Source organism: Zeus faber (genome assembly GCF_960531495.2).
Source record: "Zeus faber genome assembly, chromosome: 14".
Lineage (NCBI taxonomy): Eukaryota > Metazoa > Chordata > Actinopteri > Zeiformes > Zeidae > Zeus > Zeus faber.
In genome coordinates, this window is record NC_137200.1 from 29,201,847 (window position 1) to 29,220,033 (window position 18,187).

Here is an 18,187-nt window from a genome sequence, read left to right on the forward strand (position 1 = left end):
CAGCGGGTCCAGCTTACATGGTGGACGAGGCCAGGTTGGTGTCCTCGTGTTTGAGTTTGCCGTCCAGCGCCAGGCCTCTCTTCTCCCGGTTCTTGTCCAGTGTGGGGGTGAGCGTGTAGACCTTGCAGAACGTCGAGCTGGACGACACCTGGTCGCTATCAGGCGGCAAAGAAGCGGACGTCAGAATGGACCAGAGCATATTAAAGCATAAATACTTTGGATAGCTGCATTGTGTTTGTTCACAAGAAAGTTCTCATTTGCATTTACCTTCGTGAGGACGACAATTGACACTTTTTGTCCAGCAGGGGGTTCTTGGTTCTCTCGCTAACCCTACCACTTAGATTTCTTGAATGTGTTGACCTCGACTAAAACTTTCAGACCGACCGGCGATAATTATGATGTCATCCCTCCTTAATGAACTCTAAAGTTGTCCACGTTTGCGTCAAAAAAAGGATTTGGCATGAAATGGTACAAGGTGAGCCTATCAAATCAGGAAGTTCATAAAATATATTCTGTATATTTGCGGATGGTGGATGTAGAGGCCACAACAACCTGCTCATTCATCACATCCGGCCAGGTGAGGCGGGAGCTATCCGGGCTCTGAAGGCCGCGGCATAGCTCTGTGTAAACTATGGCAGCGGTGAGCTTTTCATGGTTCTGCGGTTCCAGACCACCGTACACCTCCAGAACACCAGGTGGCGGTGTTTCTTTGGTTGCACTCTGTGCCGGTGTTTCAAGTTCAAGAGATTGTTTGTCACATACATACGGTCATACATATATGCAGTGAGGTGTCATGACACCCGGTGATTACGCACAATGAGCTCTATAAATACTAAAATGTGCGTAATCGACACGAGGTGCTCGCGCAGGCGGCTGCACGGGGCGGCGCGGCAAGTACGATTCTGGGTTCTATAATTATATAATAGAATTAATTGTCTGTGTTGTATTAAATATACATTTAAATCCTCCTAAATGAAACTAACATTATGGGGAGAGAGCCAGGAAAGAATATAATAATATTTATATTATTATTATTTTTTTTTAATCCCTCAGGATGAAATTTGTCAATGAATTTGCATTTGACCAATCCTAACCCTCAGCAGCCGCAGTGCAGAGCCGGGGGCCAACTCCAACCAACTTTAAACCAGAGCCCTCGGTCAGGGGCACCGATAGGAGTATTGACCTGTGGTATTGGTGTGGTTTGGTTTGAGCAGCCACACCTGTCTTGGGTCTGCTATTGTACATCACCCTGACATGCATGTCTTTGGTGGTGGGAAGAACCCGGAGCACCCAGCCAAACACGAGAGAACACGCCAACTCCACGCAGAAGACCTGGGATGGGCAAGGCAACGGTGCTCACCACTGAGCCGCCGGTAATGGGGGGCAGGTATTTTCTCCCCTCCTCCTGCATCCCCACTTCCCTTCTCCCATGTTTCTTTTTGGGCTCGTTTGTACCCAGAAGGTTCACGTCCGACTTCGAGAAGCGCCAAGGAGCGGCCATTTCAATCGGAATATAGGTCTACCGAGGTAACAGACCTGACGGCGTCGCGCACCGTCAAACACGAACACAATTCCCTTTGGGTCGGCTTATTTTTTAAGACACGTCAAATTGCGATCTAAACCACAGATACACACAGCTCGGACTACAGAGTTGGAATGACCGATCTCCGAGCAATGCGGCCACATTGTCTTTGACTCTGGTCAAATTATTTTTAGTATTTAGACTAACTGCCACTTGCCCATATTGGGCTCACTAGTAAGCATGGTGTCACTTCTTGTTTGGGTATGTTATTTATTAGTGCATTTGTTTGTAATGGCGCTTATCAGCGACCGCCCGCTTTTTGAACGCCTGTTTCCGGAAGTGAATTTCCTCTTCATTCACTCCATTGACGTTTCAGAAAATCCTTATCCAAGGAGTTTTTATCCTGGAACCAAGCCAACCAACTACCAGATGAATCATGACCATAAAACATTTGAATTGTAGCAAAAAAAAATTTAAAAACTGAAAAAAAGGGCAAAGGTACAAGTATGTGTTGTGTTGTATATATAGTGTTTTCATTCAGTGGTAGCAGTAACTCACTATCCGACGGTGACGTTCGCGGGGTGCGGTAAACATTTCCATGGTAACAGCGAGCTCCAGCGATCAGACTTCACTGTTACACTGTAGGATTGATTGTGGGTAGTGTCGTACTTCTACATGACATCGCGAATAAAACATGTTTTTCTAAAAACAAGGTTGATATCATACAGACTTACCATGGTTTCACCTTGTGGTGAGTCGAACTTGGATGGTTACTGCATCATGGCTAATAATCCAAATCCTGAATTGAATGGGATTTTCACTTCCGGAAACTCACTGGCGAGTTATACTGTTCTTCTCCCAAATGAGTAGGTCGTTCTAAACTACCTACTTAATGTACAAACTATTTCACCCGTTGAATATTTTGTCCTATTTCCCGTCACACTTGTTTTGTTACACGCCGTGTATCTTAATTTCAATGCCGCGACAAGCAAATTCACCAGGAGATGAATGACATATCACCTTAATTCCACTCCAACTGGTCGTCTGCCGTGGTTCTCTCTTATATCCTTCCAGAGTTTGTTATTAATCATTATCTGGTGAGCCCCTCAATCTACCACCGCTCATCCTGTGAGGACGATCCCACTATCATGTCACGTCCCAAGGGTTTCTCTCTCTCAAAGTTATTCCTGTGTCAACTGGCATTTAAGGGTTAGGGGGTGATGTCCAATTATCCTCTTTGAAATGTGGTTTTGTTGACGAGAAGGTTTTTGTAGTGAGGGCTGGTTATGGGTTTAAGAAAATGTTCCTTTCTGTTAAACGTCAAAACAGTGAGTTTGTTCTGGCATTACAAGATTATATTTTGATAAAAAGTTTGATACATTTCCAATGCAATCTTTATTCAATAAAGTATAATATAACCTTAGTCTAATTGTCTATTATTTATATTAGTATATCTATTATGAATCCTATTGTCATCTGTTATTATAAATGTCCTTCCAGCAAAGCTGGATTAAATCGACATTTCCCTGGCACCAACTATGTCATAAACGTGAACGATTTGGGATTCCGTTCCCAATTTGAAATATTGCAGATTTTCAATAATGACTCCTCCCCCAACGACTTTTCAAGCAGTTTGGCGCAAAGGGGGCCATTTTCAAGGTATTCCAGAACGTAAATTAATGAGGACGGAACTCAAGCACCCGGACCTGGTGAGATCCTGCTTCTAGGATTCAATCCACCGCAGCTTCCACGTCAATCAATGCTGCGCTGAAAAGCAAGATGCGATGGGAGAGGAGTGCGAGATGGTTGGACTTACTCTGCTTCCTGCTGAGCCACCGGACACTTGTACTGAGCCGTGCTGAACAGACAGATGTCTGCATACTGACGGACTGGACGACAGAGAGAGAACGAGAGAGAGAGAGAGGTGCAAGAAGGTACAGAGAGAGCAAATTGTCATTCTGCATGTACAACAGCTCCGCGGACCCAGGGCCGACAGGACTTAAAAGGCGAACGGCAAACAGGGAGACCGGAGACAGACAGACGGACAGAGAGAGAGAGAGAGAGAGAGAGACGGAGAGAGGTCATACCAGAGATCTTGACTCGCTTGACCGTCTTGGTGGAATTGTTGGTGACGTGAACATTGACGCTGATCGGTTCACCGTGGTAATAAAGCTACAAACACACAAACACAATTTCAACGAGCGCTTATTCACCCATCCTGCCTCAGAGGAGTCGCTGATGTAGCGAGTTGGCGTTGCAATTTATTTAAACAGAAAGGTTAGTGAGATTGGCAAGAGATTATGTGAGGTGTGTGTAAGGTGCTGTGCGTGAATGTGTGTGTGTGTGTGGCTGGACATATCAGTTGGTGACACCAGGATTCCTCAGATCTATTCTATATCCTAAACAAGATATGGAAAGTCCTGTGAATACAGAGCTGCTCAATCAATTTCACCATTCTTGTGTTCATGGCTTTGGGGCTTGTATGGTTTTGTCAGGATGAGGGTGTGTGCACCCGCACCCACCTCCTTATCCAGAGAGGCCTCTAGGTGTAGGGATCTGTCGGACATTAAGAAGCTGCGTGTCGTCTCCACCATGGGCTGAGGGCCAGGCTTCTCTGGGGCGTACTGAACTTTCCTGATCACCAGACGCACCGAGTTTCTAAAAACATAGACAAATCTATTCATTTTATTTATTTATTCACACACACACACACACACACACACACACACACACACACACACACACACACACACACACACACACACACACACACACACACACACACACACACACACACACACACTCCAAAGTTATTATTAATACAATAATATTAATAAAATGATGATCCATCATTAAATTGATGTCATCATTGTTGATAGAAAGACAGCACTCCAACTCAATACCGCTTGTGAATCTTCTCTTCTATTGACTTGGCACAGAAAGCTCTGATCTCAAAATCAACACCACAGGCCTGGGGGAGAAGGACAGAAAGGTTAACAGACAGATTGTGGTCACAGCCAGCAAAGTAGTTTCCGTGTTGAAGTAACAACAAGAATGTCCGGTGCTCAACAGAGAACATTGATGTCCCGCTCTGTCACGCACACGTCACTCCATCCTTCACGTAAAAACGTCCATTCCAGGTCTCTTGACTTGTACCAAATACGTATGTTTTCACTTTTCGTGTTTAGTTCTTGTATAAAGCTCTCCTCTCTCTCTGAATGACTGTCACGAATCAGGCAGAAGTTATTTAAATCGGTTCCCATTCATATCAGTGTCACCACTTGCATAAAGACCGGAAAGGGCCCTGAAAGTACGCGTCGTGGCGTTTTTAAACACGTCCTAACAATCAACATTGTGCCGAGACGGCACGTTTTATGACCCACCCGTGATGTTGTGGCGTACAGTTTTCCCCCTTCCCCCAAACGACTAAAAATATACACAGGCTTGGTTAGGTGTATAGAATGAACACAAGGGCAAGCAACAGGCCCAGCTGCTCGTTCTCCATCCATTTTGACAACCGTCCATTCCACGCCAAGGACTGCATGTGACCTCTGCTCTTTAGTACTCATGTGGATATAGTACTGTAATTGTCTTTATACTTCAACTTGGTGTGTGTGTGTGTTTCTTTACACATACCTTTCCAGTGTCCTCTGGGCCGGGCTGTAATGTGACTGAACAAGGAAGGTTCTGAGGAATCTGGATTCAACACAAAACAGAGAAAGAGATTTATTTAACACACAAGTCTGTTTAAATGTGTCTTGATGATGTATTGATTCCATTGTGGTCTTAATGTCCACGCCTCATTACATTTTCTATGTGATATCAGAATTGCTGTATACATGTCTTGGCAATGAAAGAATTCCAGTCATGCCAATGAACATCATTTGAATTGACAGACTCTTGTGTACACTCACCAGGAAAGTTGCACTACAATTTAAGCCACAATTTATGTGAAAATAGATTAAAAAATATACATATTTCTGTTGAAAGCAGTTCTAAAATAAATAATAATAATAATAATAATAATAATAATAATAATAATAATAAAACAACAACTCTTTCAGGACATGTTTTTCAAGACCCCCCCCCCAAACATGTTCATTGAGCAGACATCCTTCAAACAAGTGTTTTACAATAGAGCCATAGCACAATATCTGAATGGCCAAATGACCAAATTGTAGGGTTTTTTTTTTAGCACCGGGCAGTGCCGGTGAAGAACAGGAGCAAAGAAAGTTCAAGGCTATGTTCGGCAATCACACGGACGGGGGTTCATACCGCCTTTCGTAGTCATGCAACAGCATTTCCATCGGCCCATCTTTATGATTATGTTTTGTTGCATGTAAATGAAACACATTTATTAAGCCTGGGCAAGAGAGCGTAACTGTGGGACTGGCATCTTACGAGATCTATACTGGGTAACGCTAATGTACTTCAATATAAAAACAAGGTCCTAAAAACCGCCAAGCACAGGGGAACCAATCGACTATTAAGATGCATGGTGACACGACTGATTTGATAACAAGTGCATGGTAACCCAATGCCTTTTAGTGAAAGACTTCTAAACGTGCAAAACGTTCTCTAAAAACTAACAAAAAAAATTGACAACTTAAGTTTATGCTTCTCCGTAGGTACACACAAACATCTCTGAGGAGCTACGCAGCGAAGGAGTTAGCGTGGGTTGCAGAGGCTTGTGGAGGAGCTGACGCGCATGCCTCCCAAAATAGACTGTTGTGTGGTCCTGCACGTCAAAACGCACTGATTGGTTGAAAATGTCCGACTTCCTGTCAGGAGGCAGGTTCGAAACAGAATCTGAAGAAAATATAGTGGATAGAAATATGACTTACGGCTGAGGTTCATATATTAATAATATTTATAATATTATATAATATTTCAAAAATTAAGTTTGGGGAAAAAAAAAGAAAAAAGATTTCTTCTAGGTTTTCTGTACATTGTGGTTCACCAAATGAGACACCGCCCAGTTATTCAACGTTATTCGAAACGTTGTTCACAAAATCTGTCAAAGTATTAAAGCAAAGGAAACGGCCACGCCAACGTCTTCGAACGACGCCCACAATCGTTACACACGGAAAACCAGTTGACTAATAACATGCATGAGGATACAACTGATTTATATCAAATAAGTGCACTCTCCGTTACCATATTAAAATGCAATTCAGTGAAGATTACTTTTCTTTAAACCTGCTAAAAGGTTCACTAAAAACAAAAAAAAAAGGTGGCAACTTGGAGATTGACGAAGGTCTAAAGATGCATCATGGCGCCTCTTCTTCAGTGGAGCCTCTACTTAAGCTCCAACTTAAAACAGAGTTCCATTCTGCGCATGTCCTTTGTTAAAAGCAGATAATTTAACGATAGAAAACCATGACAACTCAAAACATGAGATACTTGCAGACGTGTGCATCTTGTTCAATAGTTAAACAGGATGCTGTGTGACGGTAGGAGGTCATCCTTGGGTAAATAACGGCGACAAATTGGCATTCAACACCATTATTTACCCAAGTACGAGTTTAACTGAAGCCCCTGCCAGCAACCTCCCGCCTTCTTACCACAGTATCAAGATGTGTGTATTTTGTGCCATAAGCATACCGCATGAACAGGTTTGGTGCACTTCAGTACAGACCATAAGCATTGAAAAATAAAAAAGCTCAACAGTCCTGAGAAAAGGAGAATAAAAAAGAAAATCTCATATAATAGGATAAAAATATAATAATAACATAACATAATAAAATATAATAACACCTATATAATTGGTATGTATACAAATTGCCAAAAATACAAAACAAAAATTGTCAGATATTTAAAATACACTTGTATAGAATTGGCTTATTTTAATCTATAATGGAAAATGTCTACGTTAAACTAGGTTAAGGACTGTATCAGATGGCATTGTATCATTTCTACTGGCCATGTCTGCTGTGGCGCTGCAGTGGTAGATGTGTGTTCTCTTGAATATTGCACTTAAATTAAGTTAAATGGCTAAAATAAAACCATGGATTTATATAAAAGTTTTTTTTTGTTTTTTTAATTCATTAGTTGCATGGAGGCTGTTGTGGTGCTTTTTAGTGTGGAGCCTATGGAGGATTTGGACACAGTGGTCTTGTGTGTCCGGCGATAAGTTGCGACACCAGGTTAAGAATAATTTTTATTCATCACACGATATTATATAGGAACATCACACACACACACACACACACACACACACACACACACACACACACACACACACACACACACACACACACACACACACACACACACACACACACACACACACACACACACACACACACACAGTAATAATAAATAAATACATCAATCAATAATAACATTTCTAGTGAAATCCAGGTGATCAGCCATTGATTTCTGTGGCGTGGGGATGGAGTGGATTGAGCAGCCACACCTGACCTGGGTCTGGATTAGTTGGGGCCCAGGATCAGGGTGGCTGTACACCTGTGTTCGTAGGTTGGTCTAATGAGGTAAAACCCCCATCCCCACACTCACCCAGGAGAGGAGCCATCGTCATGACACAATGTCCATCTGCTGCCGGGCTTATTCCAACGAGCTCACTCTACAATAAACTGGTGTGTCTACAACCCCGTCGTGTGTGTCTCTGTGCCGGGGGTCCTTGACAACGCCACTTGGGTGGCGGGTGGTAGGAGAAACTGCCACAACCACTCAGTTAATAGATCATTAAGCACTTCCAGGAAATAGATCTCTACCGATGTGCTCTCTCTCGAAGCAGTCATAGGTTGATGTGTCTTATGGGAAATTCAGTTTTGAATATTGCAGACTATGTCTCAGACAAAATTGATTAAAATACTCTTCTAGAATTTTTTTAAATTTATCTTAACTTCAAATAACACTTTAAAGAGGCACAACAGCTTGCGAGCCGCGGGTTGAGTATCACTGGGTTAGATTGTGACACAAATGTTTTTTCTCTTCGTGTTTTTTTTTTTTTTTTTTTTTTTTTAATTGCAGCCTTTGCAATTTGAAAATTGTATTCCAGTACATTGCAATATTGGTTTGACTTCGATTAAACATTCAGCCCTAGTAACCAGTAGCAACAATAACATATATTGAGCAAGACAGTCAGAGTGTGGACATTTTTTAAGACTGACTGTAAAAGCAACACAGCGGAATGTAATATATCAAATGTGAGCGACAAAAAAAAACACTTGCAGATTGTTGTTATCTTGCATTGAATTGAGTTTTACAAAGTTGCACTTAAAGAGACATCTGAATGTTTTAAAGCTGTGCTTTTAATTGTATTTTAAAGAATACCTAAATAAAAGGAAGCAGTATTACTGTACAACCAACTCATGTTGTGGGCTTTGTATTATTTTCTTTGGGGAAATGGAGAACAGTTTGAGCGTGATTCTTTTTTTTTTTTTTTTTTAGATGGCCATCACAAGTAAATCAACAGCTCAGTAATTGTCTGAGACCAAAAGAAATATCGGATCAGCAGATACTTAAGGTTCCACTATCGGAAATGAAAAAGTGGTATCGGCAAATCACTAATCTATATTAGATGTGTCCATTTGATTGTCTGTGCATTAGTCTTGTCTGCGCACTCACGGAAATTAAAAGAGTGTGTGACTCACGGTGAAGTAGAATGGATGTGCATGTTGGCCGAGTTTCTTGAGCAGTCTCTCCTGCAGACGACTATTGGGTTTACATTCCTCCGGAACCGGTGGAAATGCCTGCAACAAAACAAGTCAGACCTTTTCAATCCTAGCATTAGGGCATTAGCATGAGTACCGGATAAAAAAAGATTTGATTAAATATTGAGGGCGTCCCTTTAACATCTGCAGGTTTAATTGAATTTGGACTCCAAACGCCCCTGCACATACAGTTGTTGTTGTTGAACTGGGTTTTATTTGTGACATACAGGGAAGTAGGTAGTAAAAGCTCAATTATTTACGCTCTGTTCCATAGGCATGTCCAAAATCCAAAATTGTGTTATGATTCTCCAAATCCAGAATTAGATTAGACTTTTTTTTTTTTTTTTTTATAAAAGGTCATGATTTGATTAAATTTTGGATTTAAAACATTTATTTTTTTCTGCACGGACGCCTAAACCATCGTTCTGCTCGAGTCACGCCGCCGGCGACAGGCCTGCAGAGTGAAGCCAAGCAGCTCTCATCTCCTCGCCGTGCGGTCGCACGCAAAGAATTGTCCTTATTGGAGAAACATAAAATGACGTGTTCCTTATTTTATCAATAGCTTAAGGGAGGTTTTTTAATCTAAAAATTGCAGCCTGTCACTTTGCAGTGCACGTACGCCGGTGGTGTTGCTGTTTTCCAAAAACTAGACCTGACAATAATAAACAATAACTTACTTATTACACTACTTTTAAGTTACTTACCAAAATAAGCGCAGAAAAACGGAGGCTATTTTTCAGAGAGGCGAACGCTGGTGGTAAAAGGCAAATTACTTCCAGTGTCTTGTCTTCTACATGTACCAATGGTGCTTTCCCCACCCCAAATTCCGACTTGCCAGTTGAAATGGAACGTGCCATTAAACGCGATCGGCTTGATCGCCAACCCTCGCATCATGCGTCTGCGCCTCCGCCATTTTGGAGCGGTCCAGTTCGGCTGGTGGGCGGGTGCAGTGGGCTTGAGGGATGCGGCGCAGTTGAGCCCTCCGCAGGTCGCCTAACTCCGAAACAAAATTCACGAAAGTCGGTTCAGAGCTGGGCGAGCCGCAGTCGGCAGAGTTTAACTGCCCCAATATGGCGACCACGTTGGACAACATTACCCACAAAAATACTGGGAGAACCGCGAACCTGCTTTTGATTTTAAAGTTAATTTTGACGCTGATTTCGATTGATTCTCAAATGGGAATCGTGACACCCCGAGCAGCCAGTGCTGTCGCTTCGTAATATGGACGTGGTTTCCGAATGAGACGATATGATCTGATTGGCTGTACAGTATGTAGAGTGTCGACATTCGTTTATTTTTTTCCCCCTCGAAAAGGGAAGAAACTGAACAAAAAAAAACAAAAAAAAAAATCCATGATGAATAGAGTAGAATAAGTTAAAAAGTAACGTTAAAAAGTGCTCTTACATTTGTAGAGCTGGCGACCGAGAGCCTACCTGGAAGGTGGAGATGTACAGATCCTTCCGGAAAGAAAGGCCCAGGACATCCAGGTCTTCGCGGCCATAACGGAACGCACACGTCAGGGTGACGAAGACTACGAGGGGAGCAGGACCAAGCGGGAGGCAACAAGGTAAACACAAAGACGGACGATTTATAGGGAAAGAAAGGGAGGAAAAATAGAAGAGGGGGTAAAGAAATGGGCCGAGGAAGGCTTGACACGCATTTTAGAATGCTTTAACAATAACAAAAATAATGAAAATAAATAAATAGATAAAACACAGGCGCCCTACCTTTTCTGTCCTTTAGATACTCTGGGTCCACTAGGATGACGCCATCTGTCGACACAAAGCACAGCGGCATCGGAACATCAAATGTACAGCCATATCAGATTTGGCGCATCTTCTACATCCTGGCTTCCCCCCCCCCCCGATGCTTCCTCTGCACGCCGGTGTGTTCCCTTACCTACTGGGTCGACCTGGTCCAGGTGATCCACAAAGTCTCTCTTCCCAAGGTACACAGTCACCTGAGACAGATCAACCAGTCAATAACAATATACGCGTTAGGGAGAGCTTGGCCCTGACCGTGGGAATTGTAGGCCATCAACGTTTATTACATAAATAAATACGCTCAAGAAGTTAAAATCCCATTTTAAGGAGTTTTTGGACATGATATCTTGGACGATAAAATTATGTATCTGAATATGGTAGTGTCGATCCCACTATTATATCACTGAAAAACAACCAACTATAACCTGGCAGTGTTGGTGGAACGCTCTCCTCACATAGAGGGAAGTACTACTTTATACAGGACTAAAACTTATAATCATCAGTTGGAACGAGTGAAAGCAATGAGAAATGTAAACAATTACATTGCCATATCAAGTGGCTAGTTTTTTCTTCAATATTTCACTTCATATATCTGGCTATTTCTTGCAAAACGATGGTCAAGCTGCTGTATTGAAGCCGGACAAAGTGAGTGAAACAATGCAGCCAGTGCAAGTTTATGGATTGCTTGGGAGTAAAAGCTCTGGAGGAAGAAAAACAAATCTATGAAGCACGTGAGCGGGAACCATAAGACATAACAGTTCCAGGCAAGGTTTGTCAAATTCAACACAAACACCTCTGAGAATATCAACAACCACCAACGATGACACAGCACAACGCGGTGCAAAAATCCGGGAAACTTTCAAGGACACAATGTTCCCGAAAGTAAAGTCTCATCAAAACAGTCACTACACACCTGGTCGGGTATGTTTGGATCCTGACCGGAGCGACAGAGTACATTATTGTGAGGTTTTCTCAAAGCCCTCGCTATTCCTCTGAACAATTTTTTTGGAAAATGGCCGGTGAGGGAGGGCGAGACACTCCTGCCCATGCCTTGGTCAGGGTTCAAGATCCACGCTATGTGGCCACATTCCGCTCCTAGATACTGAAGATACTGGGATGTAAAAACTAAAATCTCAAAAGGCAGAAAACAAATTTCCCCCCAAACGGATTAATAAAGTATACAAAAGAAAGAATATAGAATTGGGATGTGACGTTAGGCACCACCCTACTCTTATGTTAAACATTTGTTTCTCTCTTCGAGCTGAAAAGGCCTTCGAGAAGGCGCTTGCATATTGTTTTTCCACATGCCACATGATTGGCTCTCTTGCTGAGAGCTGGCCTGATTGGCTCTTGCTCAGTGTGTTTATATGCACTAAATACCCAGATTAGACTCAATCCTGGGGTTAAGATAATTATGCATTTTAGGTGTTTACATGCATTTGGAAAAATGAAATTACTTAAAAACACGAGTTTACATGCAGAGTGACGTAGTCGGGTTTGACACTTGCACCACGGTCCGGGAAAAACCTGCTTCTACGATCATCTCAGACACACTCTTGAATATGCCCCCATTTGGGTTCTCGAGCCCTTCCAAATATCTCAGTATATTAAGCTAGTCTCACTTTCCGACCAAAAGCATGCGTGTTTACCAGCGGTCATTATTTTCTGGCCCTATCGTTATGACAAAACAACAGTAGCACATACAAGTGGCAGACTCACCTTGCAGTTAGGACTTGATTTCTTGAAAACTCTGGGAAAGCGGAAGAAAGAAAGAAAGACAAAGGAAGGGAGGAAATTAGACGAATAAGACCAAAGTGCTTAGGTCAGATAAAATGTGCTTATACGTAATGCTTTGTTCACCCTATTAAAAAAACAAAAAAAACAAAAAAAAACAATTAGGTATTGTATCGCTTGATTTACAAACAGAGTTTAGCAAAAAACGTATTATTCTTTACATCAAAGCATTAAATATTTACTATTTCCCAGGTAGTGGACTGTTTAACTTTCTTCAGTCTGAAGTAATTTCCATCAAACGATCTGACTTCAAGTCAGTCTGGGTAAGGCCGATAGCTACAGTGATAAATCGTCGCAGCACATTCTGTTTGTGAACAAAAAGCTGAAAACTCATCAGAAACTCTGCATCAGAGACAGGAAGTTCTTGCGGGGTATTAAAAAAAGTTACTTCCTGTGACAAGTGACACCACAAAACAGGAACCAAGAGCCACAAAGGGTTCAACCCCACCCCCATGTAAAAAGCAAGCACTGCTCTAAAGAAGAGGAATTAAGACAGTTCTACTGAGTGCAGTGTTGTCAAAATTAACTCAGTCCTTTTATTATAACATACTTAAAGCATGAGTTATTGCATTTATTCAACACACACAATGGCATGTGTGCCTGTGTGTGTTGAATGTGACAAAAGCTCCTACTGTACAAAAATCCCCTAAATCCTGAAAACTGATCAGATGTTTGTATTGGAATCTAATGTCAGATACAAATTTTCTGTTGAAGCCGGATGCTAAAACCTATAAAATACTGAATATTCTTCTGCTGGAATATTCACCCACCCAAAGAAGTTGGGTGAAAACATAAATATGCACATATCATCTTGTCATTATTTCAAACGTTTTTAAAGCTTAACATTGATGCTTTATGAGTTGGTGCATGTCATTAAGTTCACAGTTCACTTGATAGGCATGGGAAAAACAACAAAAAAAATCTGACAAATGTTTGAGACTTGGATCTTTGTTCTCCACAGAAGTCACGGTTCTGTAGACTATATTCAGTCGAGAACATGAATAGTCAGCCATTTTGCAGAACTTCCATATTACTAAAGGGAAGTCGAGTGAACTTTAAAATGCACCGTCCTTTTAAACATGTTTAGCTCACAGCTCAGAAGATACTTTAATCATCAGTGGAAATGTACATCTACTTGTTGTCATTGCCAAAGCATACAATGACAACAAGTAGAACCGGAGAGGGCTTTTATTAAAATAACAAAAACAAACATGCAGAGGATTAGGAAGTGGCTATTGGCTAACAGGAAACAAAGCGATTAGTCAACCGTGGAAAGGGTTTAAGAGCCTCATCCCAGCTTCTCAGCATTACCTTAATATAAGACATAATAGCAAGACGATGCAATAATGTGGACATAGGGAACGATAACAACAGCCAATAATTTACTGCTTGTTATGGCCTACATGGATATATAATAACTATTATCCTTTTTGAACCGTATGGCCAGTTGAAGATAAAGAGGCATCAGTATTTTATGGTCAATACCCCTTAACATGGAAGATACAACACAAAATGCATTTTGTGCATATGCATAATTGGCTACAGTTGTAAGTCATAATTTTACTGTACTGTAATAAACAATAATACTATAGTTTTCTCATTTATCTGCGTATAATATATATCTGCGGCCCATATATTGTGTACACCTTGTGAACACATTTAGCGTCGGGACAATTTCTGCAAGTGCCAACAACGGTGGGGCGGTCAAAGCTAAGTGGAGTCTAATTTGGCTTTCACGTGTGTGGCGGGCGACTCAAAATGATGTTGCTTCCCACCTACGCTCCTCAGGTGCCTGAGTATGAAGGTAAATGTAGAACAAAAATCGGAACTTGAATACTGAACTTGAACTTGAGTATTATCATTTTCACTCACTTTGAATATTCACACACCTGTGTTCTGAATTGGACGTGACACAAATTCACAAATGTGTAATTTGATATTTCGATGAATATTATAATATTTTTTTTAACCTAAAGCTTTTTTTCCCAGTACAATAACAAATCTAGGATCACAACCTCTAACATTTTTATTACAAGCACAAAATGTCTAATTTGTGGTCCTTGACTTTTGCAAAACCTCTTGTGAGAAGCCTGTTGCAAAACTAACTTCTGTACATGGAATAACTGTCGACCTGCATGGGGGGGTGGGTGGGGTGCAGTAAGTCCTGACCAATTACAAGGGGTGATTGGTTGAAAAGAAAATCTGAAATTGAAAAAGAAAATAGCCAAGGATGTGGTCATAGTGGGACCAGAGGCAGGGCACTTGAAACCCAGCTGTGTTGTTCTGCCTCCGCCTCCAAACCTTTGGTTGGAATCAACAGGGGCATTTAATTAATTACTCAGAGGCAGGTGTGTGAAGATGTTTGGTTGAACTGGACTTGTTTGTAACCACCGAATTATCCGCACAAGGGATTTAACAACCTGTGTAATGGTGATGACGACGATGATGATGCAAGTAATGAGCTTTTATTATTTTATTTTTTTAACAAAGGCTGCGGCATAAAAACACAAGTGCAAGGTATCACACGTATCACAATAGTAAAATAAACGTTAGGATGAAATAGGCCTCTGTTGGCAGAATTGACTATTTGTCATTTGAAAGAGAAAGCTCTACCTTGTTGACATTTCAATTAACTTTGCCATTAAGCTAATGTTAGAGTAATATAGACACAAAGCCTAGTTAATGTGTTCTTGCTGTTAAAGTGTAGCTATGAATCCCAAATTTGTTACTGCATTTCAAAAGTTAAACCAAGCCTTTTTTCTATCCTCGTGCTGAGTTGACAGCCAGAGTTACACAGTAACATGTACTTCGACCTCCGACTCCTGGATGTGGCGTATGGACTGGACGCTCCCGGGGGATTTGTCATTAACTCACTGGTGTTCAAGACCCATGATGTGGTTGCTTTTCCGTGGCCTTGTGAGCAAACTGCTTAACCCTGAACGAGGGCGCTTGGAAACGATTTATCCCTGGACAACCATAGAGCCGTCACTATTAGCTACAGTCAATAATAACACGAGTCATTCTTTGATGACCCCAAAGGTTTTTTTTGCCTCACACAGGGAGATAAGAGCAGAGGGCCAGAGGGAGGGCAGGGGTCACTAGTTTCAGTTGTTACCTCATTTGTATCAACATGTTGTACCCAATCTGCTGTGCAACTATGGCTGGTCGTACATTTGAGGCAGAGTCAACAAGACAAACTAGTCCCTCAACCTCTTCTGTTCCCGTCAAACCTCTTGAGCTGCCAACTGTTGTTATTTGTGATGATCAACATTTGAATCCCTTAGTGCCATGCGAAGCGCTTTTGTTTTCGTTTTTGCATATACAATTTGAATTTTATTTTTTGAATTTGAATGAGTCCCAAATAGTAGCCCTGCAACTTTCCGATTAAAAAAATAAATGTTCAATTGTGTCCAAAAGGTCATCGACTAACTTGACCTCACTTGGACGCAATGCAGCCAGTATCTTTTAGAAGAAGTAGTCAAATTCACACCCAAGATCCAAATAAACATCAATGGTGATTTTGGTGCTTTCAGGTTCAGCTAAAATGAGGAAGTTATTCTGGGAATCCGAGTCTACTTACGTTCACTACGAAGACCAGCATGTATAGTCTACCATGTCCAACAGTCTGCTGTCTATGAATAAAAATGCCTGAATATATTATTGTTTACTTGTGGAGTGATCTATAATCTACAGTCTAATTGTAAAGCGCACTGTTTGTATGCTTAAAACCCTGTGTTCCGGTACCCTTTTCGCAATACTAGGCCATATTAAACTTGCTGTACATCGCAGCACATTCTTACTTGAAAATAAAGCAATGGTTCGGGAGTTAATCACAATCTGTCCATTGTCATTTTGCATACTCATAAAATTAACTGTTGGTCAATCTGTCCAAACTTAAAAACACAATCTAAAAGGAAAAACTATAGCGTAAAAGATCACAATAACAATATAATAGTACTCTGACCAGGACACAAAACCAACTAATATTCACCATTAGCTAAGATGTATGTGACAGTTACATCAACTTTTTCAACTGTAAACAAATTTGTCCTTAATAGACACCCTGAGCCACTCCTTTAGTGGCCTCTTAGGCTTTATGATACAGAAAATGACTGTCCATAATTACAGCACAATGTGCCGCCTGCTCCTCCAATCATATGCTGAATGAGATATATAAACCCTGCTGCCTTTGGACGCTTTATCATGGTGCTCAAAATTATTTAAACTTTTCATTTTTACTTCAAAGCTGACTTCTACAAAATGTGCCTTGTAATGCTGATCACTGGGAGTCACCCAGTATAACCAGTGATTTTACTCATGGCAAAAAGCATCCACATCCCAAATACATCCACCAAGACAGACAAGTTTGCAAAAATGAAAAATAACTAGCTTTACGACATTGGCGTGCGTAGCAACACATTTTTCTAATTGTGTGAAAGCATGGATATAATGGAAGACATGCAGAATAGACGCTCAAAGTTTATAACAGCATGCAGGTATCGAAATATTTGACTAAATTTTTGTATTTGGGAGGGTTTCAATATAGTCCAGCGCAAAAGGAAAGTAATGGGTAGAAACAGTGTAGGTTAATAACTAGATGATTCTATGAACAGGAAAGTATAAGGTTCAGAGGTAGAGTTTAGGGTTTTATAACATCAGAAGATTCACTGTGACGAAAACGAAATGGACTCATAACCCTAACGCTGAAATTTGTATTTCATGACTCAGGTCTATAATATGTAAAAACTAAAGAGAACATTACTGCACCCTGTATATACACTGATAAGCCACAACATTGAAACCACTGACAGGTGAAGTGAATAACATTGATCATCGTGTTACTATGGCACCTGTCAAGGGCTGGGATATATGAGGCAGCAAGTGAACAGTCAGTTGTTGAAGTTGATGTGTTGGAAGCAGAAAAAAAGGCGTGGTCTGGATCTGTCTTTGTTATGCTAGACGACTGGGTCAGAGCATCTCCAAAACCACAGGTCTTGTGGGGCGTTCCCCGTATGCAGTGGTTACTACCTAAAAAAAAAAAAAAAAGAGTGTTCCAAGGAAGGACAACTGGTGAACCAGCAACAGGGTGATGGACGCTCAAGGCTCATTGATGCGCATGGGGAGCCAAGTCTAGCCTGTCTGGCTCGATCCCACGGAAGAGCTGCTGTAGCACAAAGTGGTGAAAAAGTTAATGCTGCTATGACGGAAAGGTGTAGAACAGTGCATCACAGCTTGCTGCGTAGCTGCAGACCGGTCAGAGTGCCCTTGCTGACCCCTGTCCACCGAAAGTGCTTACAATGGACACATGAGTTTCAGAACTGGGCCATGGAACAATGGAAGAAGGTGGCCTGGTCTGATGAATCATGTTTTGTTTTGCATCATGTGGATGGACGGATGCATGTGCATGGTAGAGATGGAACCAGGATGCA

General features: G+C 41.5%; 1 protein-coding gene across 4 annotated transcripts in view; it reads right to left on the minus strand.

Moving 5' to 3' along the window:
- arrb2a (arrestin, beta 2a) overlaps positions 1 to 18,187 on the minus strand; it is a 28,579-nt gene that overhangs the window by 7,097 nt on the left and 3,295 nt on the right. For all 4 annotated transcript variants that reach the window (XM_080013350.1, XM_080013349.1, XM_080013348.1 and 1 more), the window contains exons 2-12: positions 12,684 to 12,714; positions 11,101 to 11,161; positions 10,929 to 10,973; positions 10,635 to 10,732; positions 9,142 to 9,240; positions 5,159 to 5,218; positions 4,426 to 4,493; positions 4,045 to 4,180; positions 3,610 to 3,694; positions 3,339 to 3,411; positions 18 to 155 (exon numbers count right to left, since the gene is read on the minus strand). In XM_080013350.1, coding sequence (XP_079869476.1) covers positions 18 to 155; positions 3,339 to 3,411; positions 3,610 to 3,694; positions 4,045 to 4,180; positions 4,426 to 4,493; positions 5,159 to 5,218; positions 9,142 to 9,240; positions 10,635 to 10,732; positions 10,929 to 10,973; positions 11,101 to 11,161; positions 12,684 to 12,714 — 894 coding nt within the window. The remainder of the gene's footprint in view (positions 1 to 17; positions 156 to 3,338; positions 3,412 to 3,609; positions 3,695 to 4,044; positions 4,181 to 4,425; positions 4,494 to 5,158; positions 5,219 to 9,141; positions 9,241 to 10,634; positions 10,733 to 10,928; positions 10,974 to 11,100; positions 11,162 to 12,683; positions 12,715 to 18,187) is intronic.